The sequence below is a fragment of the Oncorhynchus masou genome, chromosome 22, assembly GCF_036934945.1.
Source record: "Oncorhynchus masou masou isolate Uvic2021 chromosome 22, UVic_Omas_1.1, whole genome shotgun sequence".
Classification (NCBI taxonomy): Eukaryota; Metazoa; Chordata; class Actinopteri; order Salmoniformes; family Salmonidae; genus Oncorhynchus; species Oncorhynchus masou.
The window spans coordinates 50706209-50727064 of NC_088233.1; the positions used below are offsets into that span (position 1 = coordinate 50706209).

Consider the following 20856-nt stretch of genomic DNA (forward strand, 5'->3'; position numbering starts at 1 on the left):
TGTGCCTCGACACAATCCTGTCTCTGAGTTCTAAGGACAATTCCTTCGACCTCATTGCTTGGTTTTTGCTCTGACATGCACTGTCAACTGTGGGACCTTATATAGAGAGGTGTGTGCCTTTCCAAATCATGTCCAATCAACTGACTTTACCACAGGTGGACTCCAATCAAGTTGTAAAACGTCTCAAAGATGATCAATGGAAACAGGATGCACCTGAGCTCAATTTCGAGTCTCATAGCAAAGGTTCTGATTACTTATGTAAATACGTTTTTATTTTTATTTTTTATAGATTTTTCAAAAATTTCTAAAAACCTTTCTTATGGGGTATTTTGTGTGTAAACTGATGACATTTTTTTTATTTAATCAATTTTAAAATAAGGATGTAATGTCACAAAATGTGGAAAAAGTCAAGGGGTCTGAAGATGTTGAATACAGGTGCATCCAGTTTCAAAATATTCTAAATGCTTACCTGGGAATGTTGAGGAACACAAGACATTGCAACTTAAGGTCCTGGACTTTGGAGGTGAGGTCTGTGCCGTCACACTGACAAAGAGGGGTTTCAGAAAAACAGAGTACAGACCATAGAGTTACACATATATCTCTAGAATGGACATTGGTATCCTAGAAACATGCCTACAAATCTACCATCTTCACCATGAAAATGTTCATTCTAGAAAGTCATCAAATATGGTATATAGACACTCAGTCTTGGGACACATCCACATTCTTTCTCGTTGTGCTCTGGGTCTTAGTCCCATTCAGGTCTAGAAGTACACTCACCACAACTTTAATGTGTTTGGCAAGGTCTTTGGAGCTGCCACTCAGAAAGTCAGAGAAGGCTGTCTGCAATAAAGAATCAGGTTTGAGTTCAGTAGAAAAACAGTTTGAAACAAAGTGAAATGGGGATGTACCATCTGAACTTGTCCAATAAGAACACTGGCTTTCCGTTTAAAACCGTTTTGAAACATTTTGCCCTAATGAACATGCCCTAGATATATAGTAAAGCAGATCAGACACAGAACAAACAACTCCATAGTGGGAGAGGAGCAAAGTTATATATTTTGTCAAAGCACTCACCCCTGCATAGAACATCTTATTCCGCAAACGGCTGTTGAATTTCTCTGGGTTGGCCTCTAAGGAGAGAGAGACTGCTTTAGACTGTTGCTGCAGTAACATTTATTATAGTGACTAATTTCAGCTTGCAAAAGTAATTTCAGCTAGCAAAAGATGCACAAACCTCTGGACTCGTGGAACCCCAGTGTGACGTGAGCGTCGAAGCCGAGGCTGAAGTAGTTGTTGAAGACATCAATTGGGAGCTAACAAACAAAGCAGAGACACCTGATGTCAACAGAAATACAGTGCCCTCCGTAATTATTGGGACAGTGACAAATGTTTAGTTTCTTTGGCTCTTTACTCCAATACTTTTGGTCCCCTGAACTGGGGGAACTATGTACAAAAAGTGCTCGAATTTCTAAACGGTTCACCCGATATGGAGCCACAACAACAACAAAATTGTCAATGTGAAAATAATGACAGGGCTGATGTAGTTACAGTAGATCAGCATACTGGTAGCACTGTTTATCCAAGAAAATGTTTCATTCATGTTACACAAATCCCATAATCAAATCAAACTTTATTTAAACTGCATTTTAAATTCCAACACACTTCAAATGAAAACAATAATAGAAGGAGGATGTGTAAAAACGTACAGGTATGGCTAAAGCATGGCTAAAAGGTGGGTTTTTAAAAGTGATTTAAAAACCTCTATGGTGTCTGCCCCTCTTACCCGACAGGGCAAGCTGTTCCACAACTGAGGTGCTTTACTAGAGAACACTCCGTCCCCCGCCTTGGTTCTGCATCTAGGAACCATAAGCAGACCGGCTCCTTGGGAGCGGAGCGCCCTCACTGGGTTGTATTGAACGAGCATGTCTGTCAGATAAAAGGGGGCAAGGCCATGCAGTGCCTTAAAAGTTAAGAGTAGGATCTTAAAATCAGACCGATAGTTTACAGGCAGCCATTGTAGTGCAGATAAAACTGGAGTAATGTTCTCCTGCCTTCTGGTGTTAGTTCAAATCTGAGCTGCAGTGTTCTGTACAAGTTGTAGACTTTTAATATTACAGTCTGAGCAGCTGGAGAGGAGGGCATTACAGTAGTCTAGGCTAGATGAAACAAATGCATGGATGAAGTGTCTAATTATGGAAATGTTCCTGAGATTGAAGTATGCTACTTTGGACGCGCTTTTTATGTTGTTGTAAAAAGGAAGGCCGGGGTCAAAGGTAACACCAAGGTTTTTAAGAACCATGTTTGGTGTAATGAGGCAACCATCAATGTTGACAGTGAGGTCTGACACATTGTTTGTAAATGTATTGTGGCCAAGTAGCATAACTTCTGTCTTATCAGAGTTTAAAAGAAACAAGTTGTCATCCAGTGTTTAACATCTGTGATGCAAGTCTCATGTATCGTCTGGGTTAAAATATTATAATAATTGGGTATCATCAGCGTTGCAACGAAAGTGGATGTTGTGCTTGCAAATGATTTTACCAAGGTGTAGCATGTACAAGTAAAATAAAAGGGGTCCAAGCACAGAATCTTGGGGAACACCACTTGCAACCTTGGAACATTCAGATGAATTGTCACCCAGCTTAATGAATTGATATCACTCAGAGAGGTATGATTTGCACCAGTTGAGAACCTGTCCTCATAGACCAACCAAGTATTCTAGCCTCTTAGTGAGAATAGCATGATCAATCGTATCGAAGGCAGCACTTAAATCTAAAAGAACAAGAATAGAGCCGTGACCATGGTAAGAGGAAAACATTAGGTCATTTACTAGCTTGACAAGTGCAGTCTCAGTGCTGTGAAATGGTCTAAAACCGTATTGGTAGGTTTCAAAGATACTGTGTGAATTTTAAAATGGCGTCAGCCGCTGGGCTACGGCGTTATCAAGTATCTTCGAAAAAAGGGGAGGTTTGAGATTGGCCTAATTACAACGAATTTAAGAGACAGATCATAGCATAGCATATACCGTCAAAAATATATTAAGCAATTACAAACGACATCCTTCCTTCATCCTTTATTTTAAAATGTTATGCTTGTGATGTCCTTATCTCTCTGCAGAGACATAAAACAATGCAAATACTAATAGTAAAATTAGCCTATAAGCTTTTGACGACTGGTGTGAGACACTCTAAACTGAGTTAACCTTGTCTGTCTGGTGCTCGTCCTTCTCCTCCTGAACGGCCTCTGGGTTGGGCTCCACCAGGAGGTTCCAGCGATCCAACTGCACCACGTTCCCATCCTCCACATGAGACAGGATCTTAGACACTGGCTCATCAGTGTAACCCTGCGGGAAAAGACGAGAGAGGAATTTCACAAAAACAAAAGACAAAAACATACATCCTCAATATCTAACTGAAATCATTTAAACAATATTGAAACAATACAACTTGTATTGTGTTAATCTAATTGCTGATGGTGTCTTTTCTAGCTACTGTGTCTCATTCCTCATTTTGCCTCTCTGATGACAAGATAGCCCACTTAGCCTACCCAAGACAGCCTATAGCCTAACAGCGATTCAATAGCCCATGGTATTTTTAAGCAATAAGACCCAAGGGGGTGTGGTATACGACCAATATACCACGGCTAATGGCTGTTCATAACCACGACGCAACACAGAGTGCCTGAATCCAGCCCTTAGCTGTGGTATATTGGCCATATACCAAACTACACAGTTTATAATCGAGGATAAATCCCTAGTACATGGAGTGGTTCCACACAGCCAGCCACTCACCCCTCCCCAGTTGAGAGTCCTGGCCAGGTCGTTCCCCGTCCCCAAGGGCAGGACAGCCACGGCAGGCGCAGGGTTCAACTGGAGCTGGTCCAGGACAGACAGGATCCAACCCACCTGGCAAACCAGGTAATTAGAACAAGAATTCACTTTCTGAATGGCACACGCCACAGTCAGAGGCAGACAGTGAACTATTCCTCTACTTACAGTCCTTATATGCATTACGTTTCAGGATTTTCAAAAATGATTATTATATTAATTATAATATTACTAATGTAATGCACTGATGTCTAGTACTCACTGTTCCATCCCCTCCACACGCCAAAATCCGCAGGTTGGGCACTTTGGAATACATTTCTAACCTTGAGGGATGAAAACACAACCGGCACACTTATTAAAAACACAACAACTGCTTACGTTGTTATATCATTCTAAACATGACCAAACCGTTAACGTTTGTGAATGCAGTTGTTGCTTGTTTCTTACCCCTCCTTGGGCCCTCCCTGGGTGAGGTCAAACACCTGTCGGGGGTTGAGGTACCACATGAACGACTGGATGATCTTGGCTCCCTGCAAAACAATAGACATGAGTGTAGCAGGGGTGATTTGGACCTACGGCTGTGGCGGTCATTGAATTTTGTCAGCCGGTAATTGCCATTAAAAATGACTGCCGGTCTCATGGTAATTGACAATTAATTAACATAAACATGTTTAGCATCTCTGGGCTTCCACGCATACAAGCTGCCATTGGAACATCTATATTTTAAAAAGTCAAATAAATAAATTTAATACAGCCTATACCATCACAATAAAATAGATTAGGCCTATAAATCTAGGAATGTCATAGAAAACAAAACATAATGGCTGCATGTTGATGTAAAAAAAACAACATTGCCCATCATTCAGATTATTTAAAATCAATCATGAAGTGTTCAGAAAGTGATTTGAGGGACAATAAAGCGCTGCGTACCAGGCCATTAGCGAAGGCCGTTAACAAATTTGGTAGACTATCCATCAGCGCCATTCATATGCAAAGTTTTGGATGGGATTACCGTGACCAACGTTCACAGGGATTTAACTACATTATGAATTGTAACTGCCGGTGTGGTGGCAATGGTCTAGAGCGATTTTCTAGGTTAGCTAGCCAGCTATTGTCGTTCTTTTAACGTAACGTAACGTAATCAACACTGCTAGCTAGCCAGCTAGCCCCCGAATAGCAGCACTGTAGAAACTATTACACTCGACGGAACGACTTGATTAGTGTAGTGTCAACAACGCAGCCACTGCCAGCTAGCCTACAAAGTCAACAACGCAGCCACTACCAGCTAGCCTACTCCAGCAGTACTGTATCATTTCAATCATTTTAGTCAATAAGATTCTTGCTACGTAAGCTTAACTTTCTGAACATTCGAGACGTGTAGTCCACTTGTCATTCCAATCTCCTTTGCATTAGCGTAGCCTCTTCTGTAGCCTGTCAACTATGTGTCTATCTATCCCTGTTCTCTCCTCTCTGCACAGACCATACAAACGCTCCACACCGCGTGGCCGCGGCCACCCTAATCTGGTGGTCCCAGCGCGCACGACCCACGTGGAGTTCCAGGTCTCCGGTAGCCTCTGGAACTGCCGATCTGCGGCCAACAAGGCAGAGTTCATCTCAGCCTATGCCTCCCTCCAGTCCCTCGACTTCTTGGCACTGACGGAAACATGGATCACCACAGATAACACTGCTACTCCTACTGCTCTCTCTTCGTCCGCCCACGTGTTCTCGCACACCCCGAGAGCTTCTGGTCAGCGGGGTGGTGGCACCGGGATCCTCATCTCTCCCAAGTGGTCATTCTCTCTTTCTCCCCTTACCCATCTGTCTACCGCCTCCTTTGAATTCCATGCTGTCACAGTTGCCAGCCCTTTCAAGCTTAACATCCTTATCATTTATCGCCCTCCAGGTTCCCTCGGAGAGTTCATCAATGAGCTCGATGCCTTGATAAGCTCCTTTCCTGAGGACGGCTCACCTCTCACAGTCCTGGGCGACTTTAAACTCCCCACGTCTACCTTTGACTCATTCCTCTCTGCCTCCTTCTTTCCACTCCTCTCCTCTTTTGACCTCACCCTCTCACCTTCCCCCCCTACTCACAAGGCAGGCAATACGCTGGACCTCATCTTTACTAGATGCTGTTCTTCCACTAACCTCATTGCAACTCCCCTCCAAGTCTCCGACCACTACCTTGTATCCTTTTCCCTCTCACTCTCATCCAACACTTCCCACACTGCCCCTACTCGGATGGTATCGCGCCGTCCCAACCTTCGCTCTCTCTCCCCCGCTACTCTCTCCTATTCCATCCTATCATCACTTCCCTCTGCTCAAACCTTCTCCAACCTATCTCCTGATTCTGCCTCCTCAACCCTCCTCTCTTCCCTTTCTGCATCCTTTGACTCTCTATGTCCCCTATCCTCCAGGCCGGCTCGGTCCTCCCCTCCCGCTCCGTGGCTCGACGACTCATTGCGAGCTCACAGAACAGGGCTCCGGGCAGCCGAGCGGAAATGGAGGAAAACTCGCCTCCCTGCGGACCTGGCATCCTTTCACTCCCTCCTCTCTACATTTTCCTCCTCTGTCTCTGCTGCTAAAGCCACTTTCTACCACTCTAAATTCCAAGCATCTGCCTCTAACCCTAGGAAGCTCTTTGCCACCTTCTCCTCCCTCCTGAATCCTCCCCCCCCCCCCTCCTCCCTCTCTGCAGATGACTTCGTCAACCATTTTGAAAAGAAGGTCGACGACAGCCGATCCTCGTTTGCTAAGTCAAACGACACCGCTGGTTCTGCTCACACTGCCCTACCCTGTGCTCTGACCTCTTTCTCCCCTCTCTCTCCAGATGAAATCTCGCTTCTTGTGACGGCCGGCCGCCCAACAACCTGCCCGCTTGACCCTATCCCCTCCTCTCTTCTCCAGACCATTTCCGGAGACCTTCTCCCTTACCTCACCTCGCTCATCAACTCATCCCTGACCGCTGGCTACGTCCCTTCCGTCTTCAAGAGAGCGAGAGTTGCACCCTTCTGAAAAAACCTACACTCGATCCCTCCGATGTCAACAACTACAGACCAGTATCCCTTCTTTCTTTTCTCTCCAAAACTCTTGAACGTGCCGTCCTTGGCCAGCTCTCCCGCTATCTCTCTCAGAATGACCTTCTTGATCCAAATCAGTCAGGTTTCAAGACTAGTCATTCAACTGAGACTGCTCTTCTCTGTATCACGGAGGCGCTCCGCACTGCTAAAGCTAACTCTCTCTCCTCTGCTCTCATCCTTCTAGACCTATCGGCTGCCTTCGATACTGTGAACTATCAGATCCTCCTCTCCACCCTCTCCGAGTTGGGCATCTCCGGCGCGGCCCACGCTTGGATTGCGTCCTACCTGACAGGTCGCTCCTACCAGGTGGCGTGGCGAGAATCTGTCTCCTCGCCACGCGCTCTCACCACTGGTGTCCCCCAGGGCTCTGTTCTAGGCCCTCTCCTATTCTCGCTATACACCAAGTCACTTGGCTCTGTCATAACCTCACATGGTCTCTCCTATCATTGCTATGCAGACGACACACAATTAATCTTCTCCTTTCCCCTTCTGATGACCAGGTGGCGAATCGCATCTCTGCATGTCTGGCAGACATATCAGTGTGGATGACGGATCACCACCTCAAGCTGAACCTCGGCAAGACGGAGCTGCTCTTCCTCCCGGGGAAGGACTGCCCGTTCCATGATCTCGCCATCACGGTTGACAACTCCATTGTGTCCTCCTCCCAGAGCGCTAAGAACCTTGGCGTGATCCTGGACAACACCCTGTCGTTCTCAACTAACATCAAGGCGGTGGCCCGTTCCTGTAGGTTCATGCTCTACAACATCCGCAGAGTACGACCCTGCCTCACACAGGAAGCGGCGCAGGTCCTAATCCAGGCACTTGTCATCTCCCGTCTGGATTACTGCAACTCGCTGTTGGCTGGGCTCCCTGCCTGTGCCATTAAACCCCTACAACTCATCCAGAACGCCGCAGCCCGTCTGGTGTTCAACCTTCCCAAGTTCTCTCACGTCACCCCGCTCCTCCGCTCTCTCCACTGGCTTCCAGTTGAAGCTCGCATCCGCTACAAGACCATGGTGCTTGCCTACGGAGCTGTGAGGGGAACGGCACCGCAGTACCTCCAGGCTCTGATCAGGCCCTACACCCAAACAAGGGCACTGCGTTCATCCACCTCTGGCCTGCTCGCCTCCCTACCACTGAGGAAGTACAGTTCCCGCTCAGCCCAGTCAAAACTCTTCGCTGCTCTGGCCCCCAATGGTGGAACAAACTCCCTCACGACGCCAGGACAGCGGAGTCAATCACCACCTTCCGGAGACACCTGAAACCCCACCTCTTCAAGGAATACCTAGGATAGGATAAAGTAATCCTTCTCACCCCCCCTTAAATGATTTAGATGCACTATTGTAAAGTGGCTGTTCCACTGGATGTCATAAGGTGAATTCACCAATTTGTAAGTCGCTCTGGATAAGAGCGTCTGCCAAATGACTTAAATGTAAATGTAAATGTAATACGGTGACCGCGACAGCCATATTTGGAATACACGTGATGAGGTAGCCCTGTCAGAGTAGTAACATATATATCGCTCTCTAACATAAAATACTTTACTGTAAAGGTTAAGCTGTTGGGTCGGGGTCCCACAACGCATCAACATCATCAGTAATTCATTTCTACACTAAGGGATGTAGAAAGTGTAACTAACTTCAGCGTAAATCTCTCATTGATATCAATGTACAGTGCATTCGGAAAGTATTCAGACCCCTTGACTTTTTACACATTTTGTTGCGTTACAGCCTTATTCTAAATTTGATTAAATAGGTATTTTTATCATCAATCGACACACAATACCCCAAAACAACAAAGTAAAAACAGTTAACATTTTTGCTAATTTATCAAAAATAAAAAACTGAAATAGCACATTTACATAAGTATTCAGACCCTTTACTCAGTACTTTGTTGAAGCACCTTTGGCAGTAATTACAGCCTCAAGTCTTCTTGGGTATGGCTCTACAAGCTTGACACACCTGTATTTGGGGAGTTTCTCCCATTGATCTCTGCAGATCCTCTCAAGCACTGTCAGGTTGGATGGAGAGAGTCGCTGCACAGCTATTTTCAGATCTCTCCAGAGACATTAGATCAGGTTCAAGTCGAGGCTCTGGCTGGGCGACTCAAGGACAGTCAAAAACTTGTCCCGAAGCCACTCCTGAGTTGTCTTGCCTGTGTGCTTAGGGTCGTTGTCCTGATGGAAGGTGAACCTTCATCACAGTCTGAGGTCCAGAGAGCTCTGGAGCAGGTTTTCATCAATGATCTCTCTGTACTTTGCGCCGTTCATCTTTCACTCAATCCTGATTAGTCTCCCAGTCCCTGCTTCTGAAAAACGTCCCCACTGTATGATGCTGCCACCACCATGCTTCACCGTAGGGATGGTGTCAGGTTTCCTCCAGATGTGACGCTTGGCATTCAGGCCAAAGAGTTCAATTTTGGTTTCATCAGACCAGAGCATCTTGTTTCTCATGGTCTGAGTCCTTCAGGTGCCTTTTGGCAAACTCCAAGCGGGCTGTCATGTGCCTTTTACTGAGGAGTGGCTTCCGTCCGGCCACTCTACCATAAAGGCCTGATTGGTGGAGTGCTGCAGAGACGGTTGTCCTTCTGGAAGGTTCTCCCATCTCCTCAGAGGAACTCTGGAGCTCTGCTAGATTTACCATCGGGTTCTTGGTCACCTCCCTGACCAAGGCCCTTCTCCCCCAATTGCTCATTTTGCCCAGGCGGCCAGCTCTAGGAAGAGTGTTGGTGGTTCCAAACTTCTTCCATGTAAGAATGATGGAGGCCACTGTGTTCTTTTCGTACCCTTCCCCAGATCTGTGCCGACACAATCCTGTCTCGGAGCTCTACGGACAATTCCTTCAACCTCATGGTTTGGTCTGACATGCACTGTCAACTGTGTGCCTTTCCAAATCATGTCCAATCAATTGCATTTATCACAGGTGGACTCCAATCAAGTTGTAGAAACATCTCAAGGATGATCAATGTAGACAGGATGCACCTGAGATCAATTTCGAGTCTCATAGCAAAAGCGTCTGAAAACGTATTTTTATTTTATTTCACCTTTATTTAACCAGGTAGGCTAGTTGAGAACAAGTTCTCATTTACAACTGCGACCTGGCCAAGATAAAGCATAGCAGTGTGAACAGACAACACAGAGTTACACATGGAGTAAACAATTAACAAGTCAATAACACAGTAGAAAAAAAGGGGAGTCTATATACAATGTGTGCAAAAGGCATGAGGAGGTAGGCGAATAATTACAATATTGCAGATTAACACTGGATTGATAAATGATCATGTACAGGTAGAGATATTGGTGTGCAAAAGAGCAGAAAAGTAAATAAATAAAAACTGTGGGGATGAGGTAGGTGAAAATGGGTGGGCTATTTACCAATAGATTATGTACAGCTGCAGCGATCGGTTAGCTGCTCAGATAGCTGATGTTTGAAGTTGGTGAGGGAGATAAAGGTCTCCAACTTCAGCGATTTTTGCAATTCGTTCCAGTCACAGGCAGCAGAGTACTGGAACGAAAGGCGGCCGAATGAGGTGTTGGCTTTAGGGATGATCAGTGAGATACACCTGCTGGAGCGCGTGCTACGGATGGGTGTTGCCATCGTGACCAGTGAACTGAGATAAGGCGGAGCTTTACCTAACATGGCCTTGTAGACGACCTGGAGCCAGTGGGTCTTGCGACGAATATGTAGCGTGGGCCAGCCGACTAGAGCATACAAGTCGCAGTGGTGGGTAGTATAAGGTGCTTTAGTGACAAAACGGATGGCACTGTGATAAACTGCATCCAGTTTGCTGAGAAGAGTGTTGGAAGCAATTTTGTAGATGACATCGCCGAAGTCGAGGATCGGTAGGATAGTCAGTTTTACTAGGGTAAGCTTGGCAGCGTGAGTGAAGGAGGCTTTGTTACGGAATAGAAAGCCGACTCTTGATTTGATTTTCGATTGGAGATGTTTGATATGGGTCTGGAAGGAGAGTTTGCAGTCTAGCCAGACACCTAGGTACTTATAGGTGTCCACATATTCAAGGTCGGAACCATCCAGTGTGGTGATGCTAGTCGGGCATGCGGGTGCAGGCAGCGATCGGTTGAAAAGCATGCATTTGGTTTTACTAGCGTTTAAGAGCAGTTGGAGGCCACGGAAGGAGTGTTGTATGGCATTGAAGCTCGTTTGGAGGTTAGATAGCACAGTGTCCAATGACGGGCCGAAAGTATATAGAATGGTGTCATCTGCATAGAGGTGGATCAGGGAATCGCCCGCAGCAAGAGCAACATCATTGATATATACAGAGAAAAGAGTCGGCCCGAGAATTAAACCCTGTGGCACCCCCATAGAGACTGCCAGAGGACCGGACAGCATGCCCTCCGATTTGACACACTGAACTCTTGTCTGCAAAGTAATTGGTGAACCAGGCAAGGCAGTCATCCGAAAAACCGAGGCTACTGAGTCTGCCGATAAGAATACGGTGATTGACAGAGTCGAAAGCCTTGGCAAGGTCGATGAAGACGGCTGCACAGTACTGTCTTTTATCGATGGCGGTTATGATATCGTTTAGTACCTTGAGTGTGGCTGAGGTGCACCCGTGACCGGCTCGGAAACCAGATTGCATAGCGGAGAAGGTACGGTGGGATTCGAGATGGTCAGTGACCTGTTTGTTGACTTGGCTTTCGAAGACCTTAGATAGGCAAGGCAGAATGGATATAGGTCTGTAACAGTTTGGGTCCAGGGTGTCTCCCCCTTTGAAGAGGGGGATGACTGCGGCAGCTTTCCAATCCTTGGGGATCTCAGACGATATGAAAGAGAGGTTGAACAGGCTGGTAATAGGGGTTGCGACAATGGCGGCGGATAGTTTCAGAAATAGAGGGTCCAGATTGTCAAGCCCAGCTGATTTATACGGGTCCAGGTTTTGCAGCTCTTTCAGAACATCTGCTATCTGGATTTGGGTAAAGGAGAACCTGGAGAGGCTTGGGCGAGGAGCTGCGGGGGGGCCAGAGCTGTTGGTCGAGGTTGGAGTAGCCAGGCGGAAGGCATGGCCAGCCGTTGAGAAATGCTTGTTGAAGTTTTCAATAATCATGGATTTGTCGGTGGTGACCGTGTTCCCTAGCCTCAGTGCAGTGGGCAGCTGGGAGGAGGTGCTCTTGTTCTCCATGGACTTCACAGTGTCCCAGAACTTTTTGGAGTTGGAGCTACAGTGAATTATATATATGTTTTATACATTTGCAAAAATGTATAAAAACCTGTTTTCACATTTTCATTATGGTGATTGTGTGTAGATTGATGAGGAATGTTTATTTAATCCATTTTAGAATAAGGCTGTAACGTAACAAAATGTGAAAAAAGTCAAGGGGTCTGAATACTTTCCGAATGCACCGTATGTTTGAGTTGTGTGGACAAATCCCCATACACAGTGGTTTCAAGGGAGCTGTGGACATTGAGCAAACTCACCTGGTTGCCTCCACTTTTGGGGTTGACGAACACCAGCAGAGGTTTCATGAGTTGCGAGGGAACAGGCTTTACTATGAAGGGCTTCCACCGACCATCCTGGAGCAGAGAAAACAGTCGAGACACGAAGATCGCCGCCTCTGTTATCTCAATGTTCTCATCATCAAATGAGATAACTTAAGAGGACATTATCATAATCACAATATTTATATGTTAATACGATTTTCCTTACCTCTACTACCTTCTTACTCGGCTTTCCTTTCAGAGATGTGCGTTTCTTCTTTTTACTTGATTTTAATGATGTCTGAGGAGACAAAAACAAATACATCCATTGAATCAACATAACTGTGTGTGTGTGTGTGTGTGTGGATCATTGCAGTACCTGTGGTTTGCGGACCCGGATGATCCAGGTGGGCGGCACTATGACGGAGGCGTGAGCTCCCAGCGAGCAAGGCTCCTCGATCTGCTGTAGCATGAAGCACGTCACCTTGTTGTGATACTGGACAGAGGAGAGTACAACAATCAATAACCATACCAAAGTTACCAAAGTCAGGATACACAACTCCACTCTCTGCTCCAAACTGAAATATCCATCTCAAACTAACGCAAATGTGCTCGCCATCCTTTCCCCTTGGCCTTAACCTTTCTATGTTTGCAAAACTGTAAGGTGGAAGAAACAAAGTGAAAGCTCGACCACTAAACTGTGTATACCTATCCAGACCCTTCAGATGTGCAAACATGGAAGAGTTAGTGCCAAGGGAAAAGGGTTGGGTGTGAATAGGGACCATACTTCCTTTAACAGTTGATACAGCCGATGGACTACGGGTACTTACTGCCTGTTTGCACCAAGAACAGCTGATTGCAACAATCTCTTTACTATGGAATGAGAACTTCTGTTGAAAACCCTGTAGAGGAATAAGTAACATTTGACAAATTTGCGTTGACAGCTCTTAATGGTTTGCAGTACTTGAGTATATGTAGAGCAGGGGTGTCAAACTCCTTCCACGGAGGGCCAAGTGCCTGCAGGTTTTTGTTTTTTCCATTCAATTAAACCCGAGACAACCGGGTGTGGGGAGGTTCTTACTAATTAGTGACCTTCATTCCTTTAATCAAGAACAAGGGCGGAGCAAAAACCCGCAGCCACTAGGTTTAATTTGACACCTGTGCTGTAGAGTGAGATCCAAAAGTATTGGGACAGTAACAAATGTTTTGCTGTTTTGGCTCCAGAAATGTGGATTTGAAATTATTATGACTATGAGGTTAAAGTGCAGACTGTCAGCTTTAATGTTAGGGTATTTTCATCCATATCAGGTGAACCATTTAGAAGTTACAGTTCTTTTTGTACATAGTCCCCAAATTTATAGGGAACCAAAGGTATTGGAACAAATGCACTTATATGTGTATTAAAGTACTCAAAGGTTTAGTATTTGGTACCACATTCCTAGCCCGCAATGATTACATCAAGCTTGTGACTCTACATGATTACGGATAGTCCTGAATCAGGGGTACTCGCAATGCCGTTGCGGGTACGTCAAATAGAAATGTGATTCACATTAAAAAAGAATTTAAAAAATATTTATTAAAAATAAAATAAAATATTTACATTTTCAAACAGTACATTTCTATTTTCCAACTGGGCTATACATTTGGGTGAGTTTTTTTTCTCACCTGAGTAGCCTCGTTTCACTGCCAAAAATACAATTTAGCCATCTAGTATTCAGCGAAATAACAACACAATGTCAAATATAGGTAGTCTAGTCAGATAATTAACATCCAATCACATAAACCGTTACTCTCTCACAGGAAACCATTATTCTTGTGCAGACATTTAGAAACGACACGTTATAATTAGAAAAATAAGCCACAGGAATTTTTGGAGCGAGAATAAAGGCGACTTTAGAGTAGTAAGACATGTATAAAAGCCACAGATACCAGTAATAAGAAGGGGCTAGAAGCGTCTTATATGGTGAGCTACCGAGTGGCTAGGACAGGCAAGCCCCGTACATTTGTGGAGGTCTTAAGTCTCCCTGCTGCTGCGGATATGGCTGGGACAATGCTGGGGGAAAATGCCCAAAAGAGTCAACAGAATGCCTTCATCAAAAAACACTGTTTCACGACGCATCAGTGACATGGAAGGGGATGTTTTGAAACAATTACTGCTTTGCATACAAGCCAGTGAATTATATGCGTTACAGCTGGACGAGTCAACAGATGTGGTGGGCCTGGCTCAGCTCCTTGTATATGCCTGTTACGTTTATGGGAGATCAATTAAGGAAGACATCCTCTTCTGTATACCACTGGAAACCAGGACAACATGAGAGGATCTTTTTTAAGTACTGGACAGCTTTCTGACATCAAATGGACTTTGGTGGTCAAGATGTGTTGGTATGTGTACTGATGGGGCAAAAGCCATGACAGTGAGACAGAGTGGAGTGGTATCGTGTGAAAAAGCAGTTGCTCCCGACACCACTTGTGTACACTGCAGCATCCACCGAGAGGCTCTTGCTGCCAAGGGAATGCCTGACAGCTTGAAATACGTTTTGAACACTACAGTGAAAATGGTTAACTTTGTTAAAGCAAGGCCCCTGAACTCTCGTGTATTTTCTGCATTATGCGATATGGGCAGCGACCATGTAAAGTTTTTACAACATACAGAAGTGCACTGGTTATCAAGGGGCAAAGTATTGACATGTTTTTTGGAATTGAGAGACGAGCTTAAAGTTTCTTTACTCTCCATAATTTTCACTTGTCTGACCACTTGCATGATGACGAGTTTCTCACACGACTGGCCTATCTGGGTGATGTTTTTTCTACAGGGACTCTCCGCAACTATATTCAATGTGTGGGACAAAATTGAGTTATGTGCATCCTTTCAAGCATACCCTTATCATTAACCTGTGGTGAGTTATTAACAATTTTGATGAACAAAAAAGGTTTTCTATGTACAATAGCTAAATAAAGAGCAAAATGATTGATTATCATTACTTGTGCCCTGGTTCTATAAGAGCTCTTTGTCACTTCCCACGAGCCAGGTTGTGACAAATACTCACACTCATTATTTTGTTTAATAAATATATCGTATAGTGTGTGGCAGGCTTACAATGATGGCAAAAAACAACATTTGAGAGTGCATTGACCCTGGTGCTAGAGGGGGTACACAGCTGGAGGTTGAATGTTTGAAGGGGTACGGGACTATAAAAAGTTTGGTAACCACTGTCCTGAATGAATCGTGAATAATGATGAGTGTTAAAGTTATAGATGCACAAATATCATACCCCCCCAAAAAATGCTAACCTCCACTGTTATTGTAATCGTGAGAGGTTAGCACGTCTTGGGGGTATGATATTTGTGCATCTGTAACTTTCTCACATCATTATTCACAATTCATTTATGACTACACGTAAGTTTAGAAACATATTCTATTCTTATTTACAATAAAAGTGATTATTTACCATTCAATTCTATTGATAACTAAGAAATCTGAAACACAACCAATGCAAACAGCAAATGCATCCAACAAGTATACATAAGTACATTTTTCCAAATACTTTTGGTCCCCTAAAATGAAGGGACTATGGGCAAAAAGTGCTGTAATTTCGGTTCACCCGATATGGATGAAAATACCCTCAAATTAAAGCTGACCGTCTGCACATTAACCTCATAGTATCATTTCAATCTAAAGTGCTGGAGTACAGAGCCAAAACAACAAAAAATGTGTCACTGTCCCAATACTTTCTGACTTCTCCACATTTTACATTTTGTGTTACAGCCTGAATTCAAACCAGATTACATATTTTTTTCTCTCACCCATCGACTCACAATAACAAAGTAAAAACATGTTTTTCGAAATTTGTGCATATTTATTATAAATTAAATATATAAATATCTCATTTAGATAAGTATTCACACCTTTGAGTCAATATATGTTAGAATCACCTTTGGCAGCGATTACAGATGTGAGTCTTTCTGGGTAAGTATCTGCTTTGCACATCTGGATTGTATCTGTCAAGTTGGTTGTTGATCATTGCAAGACAGCCATTTTCCAGTATTGCCATAGATTTTCAAGCAGATTTAAGTCAAAACTGTAACTAGGCCACTCTGAAACTTTCTATGTTGCCATGGTAAGCAACTTCAGTGTATATTTGTCCTTGCGTTTTATGTTATAGTCCTGCTTATAGGTACATTTTTCTCCCAGTGTCTGTTGGAAAGCAGACATATCCAGGTTTTCCTCTGTTTCACAATATTCCATTTATTTTTATCCTAAAACAACTCCCTAGTCCTTGCCATTGACAAGCATACCCATAACATGATGCAGCCACCACCATGCTTGAAAATATGAAGAGTGTTACTCATTGACGTGTTGTGTTGGATTTGCCCTAAACATAACACTTTGTATTCAGGATTAAAGTCAATTTTTTTGCAATTTTTTTTTGCAGTTTTACTTTAGTGCCTTATTGCAAACAGGAAGCATGTTTTGGAATATTTTTTATTCTATACAGGCTTCCTTCTTTTCACCCTGTCATTTAGGTTAGTATTGTAGAGTAATACACTGTTGTAGATACATCCTCAGTTTTTGCCTATAACATCCATTACACTCTGTAACTGTTTTAACGTCACCATTGGTGAAATCCCTGAGCGGTTTCCTTCCTCTCCGGCAACTGAGTTAGGAAGGACGCCTGTATCTCTGTAGTGACTGGATGTATTGATACACCACCCAAAGTGTAATTAATAACTTCACCATGCTCAAAGAGATATTCAATGTCTGCTTTTTTTACCCATCTACCAATAAGTGCCCTTCATTGAGAGGCATTGGAAACTCCCTGGTCTTTGTAGTTGAATCTGTGCTTGAAATTAACTGCACGACTGAGGGACCTTACAGATAATTCTATGTGTAGGGTACAGAGATGGGGTAGTCATAAAAAAAATAATGGTAAACAGTATTATTGCACCCAGAGAGAGCCCATGCAACTTATTATGTGACTTGTTAAGCACATTTTTATTTCTGAACTTATTTAAGTTTGCCATAACAAAGGAGATGAATACTTATTAAGACTTTTAATTTTTAATTCATTTGTAAAAAATAAATTATGGGGTACTGTGTGTAGGCCAGTGACACAAAATCTCATTAATACATTTTAAATTCAAACTGTAACATAACAAAATGTGGGAAAAGTCAAGGGGTGTGCATACTTTCTGAAGGCACTGTTTGTGAATATATGGTTGGTGAATGGTTCTCACTGACCTTCCCACACTGTCGACACTTCCCAGTCTGGCGCCTCCTGTGGACCCAATGGTGACGGACAATGTTGGGCTGGAATTTAGGAAACATTGTTGAATCACATAACAAATCGTGATGCACTGAAATTGAAATTGACTAAAGTAGACTGAATCAGTTAGTGAGAGAGAAATACAGTCAAAGAACAAATAACTTGGAGAGAAACAAAGAATAAGTGGTGCAGGGACCAGAAAGATACTGACCTCTCGAACATTTCGAGATCCGGGTTCCCTAAACGATGGCTTACATCTAAAATTGATCTGTGGAGAGAAAATACAACATCGTTGGTCAAAAACATAAATATTCCTGGTTATGTTGTATAAGTATAATCTAATAATTGATCAAGTTTATAGTCACCTTTTCTAGCTGCTCGATACACATGGTGTGGACTGCTATTTTGCAGCCAGCACATTTCTTCCTCGCCACTGACTTTTGCTGTGGTAGAATCACAGAGATAATATTTAGCTTTATTTGGCCAATGCTAATAATAAACCAGATGGTCATTTTCATGAAGAAGAATTGTGTGACTTGGCTTCAGCTCTTTAAAAGTATGTTTTTCAGCTCATTAAACATTTACATGTTGTGTTTATATTTTTGTCCAGTGTAGTTTAATTGGACAAGGAGCAGGACCATTTTGAATAGCTACCTCTGTATTGCTATGGTTCTCATTCAAACCCATGTTAATTTATGCACATTTTTGTATGGCTATAGTTCAAAAAGTAGATGTAATATCAGACATATTTCACCAGTCTATGGCCCTTATTTGCCATTGAAATGCATTGGTATCCATAGCAATGACTCCATTTGTGCTGCTCAATAACAAGACAATAGAGCTGTTAGCTGACATTAGCTAGCTAGTGTCACGCTAAACCACTGGTTCTCAATCCTGGTCCTGGGGACCCAAAGGGGTGCACAATGTTGTTTTTGCCCTAGCACTACACAGCTGATTTAAATTATAAACTCATCAAACGGCTTTGATTTGAATCAGGTGTGTAGTGCTGGGGGAAAAACAAAACTGTGCACCCCTTTGGGTCCCCAGGACCGAGAACCACTGCTCTAAACTATTGATTGGTAGAAGAGACTTTTGTTATGATTTCAGATTTGAATAACAGAAGTAGACCAAGATGTCATACTTCTCTAACTTTTTGCCTAACTTGTTGGGAAAATGGTAAAAATAACAGTTGTTTATAAAAAGTTTGAGAAAATGTTGATGTGGTTACATTTTTTTTTACTGATTTAATATTTGAATAGCAGAGAAGTAGAGAAAGATTTCATATTCTCTAACCTTTTGTCTAACTTGTTTCGGGAAAATGGTCAAAGGAGTTGTTTTGTGTCAAAAGTTGCATTGTTGCATTCACAGTGAATGGAATGTTGGAAGTTGTGATCTCACAATGGAAGCTTTAAAACGTTGAAGGAATCCCATGAAAGCGGATGAAGTTTAATAAAAATGTAAAAACTCTAAATAGTATCAAATAGCTGTATACAGGCACACTATTCCAGACCAGTCTGCACATTTTACTAGTTTAAACTGTATGAGGAGTAGTGTTGCAAAAAAGAATAACTATAAGTCAGAAATATGTGCTACAATATTTAAAAGTGTGGCTGATTTTGTACACTATACTAATAAATCAATAGACAACATATTCTATTGAAAATGTACCCAAAAGTGTGCTGCAATAACGTACTACTGTAACAGTCTCAATAATCTAAAATACACTTTTATAAACGATACCATGCAGATGAGTCTTTCTATGAATAACAGAGGGTGCTCAAACACATTATTTCATCCTAGTGCAGTTCAGTTGCAGTGAAGGCTCACCATTGTCTTTGTGACGCAGTACTGCTCTCCAACGTAACAGACATCTCCTGAGACACTGGTCTCAAACCAGATATGGTCCCCAAACTGGGCATTATCCTGGGAGGACAGAGAATATAATATGGAAGTCATTTAGGTTGGACAAATGTCACCGGTTTTCAGTTTTTATCTCAGATGAAAATGCTACTGTATATTCGGTTGGGCAGCGACCCCCATTTCACCTCTTTTGTCTCATTTCACCTCTTTTTGTCTCTGCATTTAGATATGTCTAAAACCTGTGTGAAAACACGCAACTAAGCAAATCTTCACCATAGCATTTTTGTTGTTCAAAATCTGTTTTTTGAGGTTCCATGAGGACAACGTAACAAGAAAAGGCCCAATTGTGCTATTTCTGGAATCTCTGCTGTAGCGGCCTTGAATGGGACCTTTCTAAACCGTTATACACCGGAGGCTATACTCACACTCCAGTCGACAGTGTTGCAGTTCTCTCGAAGTGGGTCAGTCTTGCCTGGGGCTGAGGCGCTGGGCTGGGCTGCCAAGTGTTGGAGGCCTGACTTAGCGATAGCTTTCCTGAAACAAAACAATAAATAATCTGGCCTTTTAAAAGGTTCTGCAGTACAGTACAACACCTAAGGCTGTGCTTTTAAACCAAATTTTAAAAAAATCGCAGGCAGCCGAGAAATGCATTTAGTTAGCTTGAGGTGAAACTATTTCACCATCCTGTACATTGAATGGACTTCATCAATTGTTACCCTTCAGATATCCAATGAAGTATTGATCAACATCACCATATACATTTTATCAAACCACTGAAACACATTTCTAGGCATTATACTCCTCTGTGTGTGTGTGTGCCCATGTGTGCATGTGGGTTTTCAAGAGCAGAAAACACACTAGATCTTCCTCCTCAGCTATTATACAAACATTTTCGACCGACACTAGTGATAGTCAGTCCGTTCATCACTATCGAGACCTTTGTCTCAGGCCCTTCCGCCTATAAGACTGGTAGAGAGACTAGCAATGCTAACTAGGAGATCAATGCTGTAGAAGTGTTACTCAGCTCCAACCAGCTAGCACTACTTTGTTAGCGGTGTCGCTATTGAGGTAGCTCTATGGAGGTTGTCATTATGGACTGGGGAATGAGAATGACAGGAGAGCACATACAGTGGGGAGAACAAGTATTTGATACACTGCCGATTTTGCAAGTTTTTCTACTTACAAAGCATGTAGAGGTCTGTAATTTTTATCATAGGTACACTTCAACTGTGAGAGACGGAATCTAAAACAAAATCCAGAAAATCACATTGTATGATTTTTAAGTAATTAATTTGCATTTTATTGCATGACATAAGTATTTGATACATCAGAAAAGCAGACCTTAATATTTGGAATAGAAATGTTTGTTTACAATTACAGAGATCATACGTTTC

General features: G+C 43.1%; 1 protein-coding gene across 4 annotated transcripts in view; it reads right to left on the reverse strand.

Moving 5' to 3' along the window:
- The window catches only part of dgkzb (diacylglycerol kinase, zeta b), a 98968-nt gene that overhangs the window by 18922 nt on the left and 59190 nt on the right, over positions 1 to 20856 (reverse strand). For all 4 annotated transcript variants that reach the window (XM_064930500.1, XM_064930501.1, XM_064930499.1 and 1 more), the window contains exons 2-18: positions 19888 to 19996; positions 19430 to 19525; positions 17968 to 18045; positions 17814 to 17870; positions 17578 to 17646; positions 13169 to 13240; positions 12718 to 12834; positions 12568 to 12639; positions 12339 to 12434; positions 4274 to 4356; positions 4089 to 4149; positions 3791 to 3904; positions 3203 to 3343; positions 1238 to 1316; positions 1078 to 1133; positions 781 to 843; positions 470 to 543 (exon numbers count right to left, since the gene is read on the reverse strand). In XM_064930500.1, the coding sequence (XP_064786572.1) occupies positions 470 to 543; positions 781 to 843; positions 1078 to 1133; positions 1238 to 1316; positions 3203 to 3343; positions 3791 to 3904; positions 4089 to 4149; positions 4274 to 4356; positions 12339 to 12434; positions 12568 to 12639; positions 12718 to 12834; positions 13169 to 13240; positions 17578 to 17646; positions 17814 to 17870; positions 17968 to 18045; positions 19430 to 19525; positions 19888 to 19996 (1437 nt within the window). The remainder of the gene's footprint in view (positions 1 to 469; positions 544 to 780; positions 844 to 1077; positions 1134 to 1237; positions 1317 to 3202; positions 3344 to 3790; positions 3905 to 4088; positions 4150 to 4273; positions 4357 to 12338; positions 12435 to 12567; positions 12640 to 12717; positions 12835 to 13168; positions 13241 to 17577; positions 17647 to 17813; positions 17871 to 17967; positions 18046 to 19429; positions 19526 to 19887; positions 19997 to 20856) is intronic.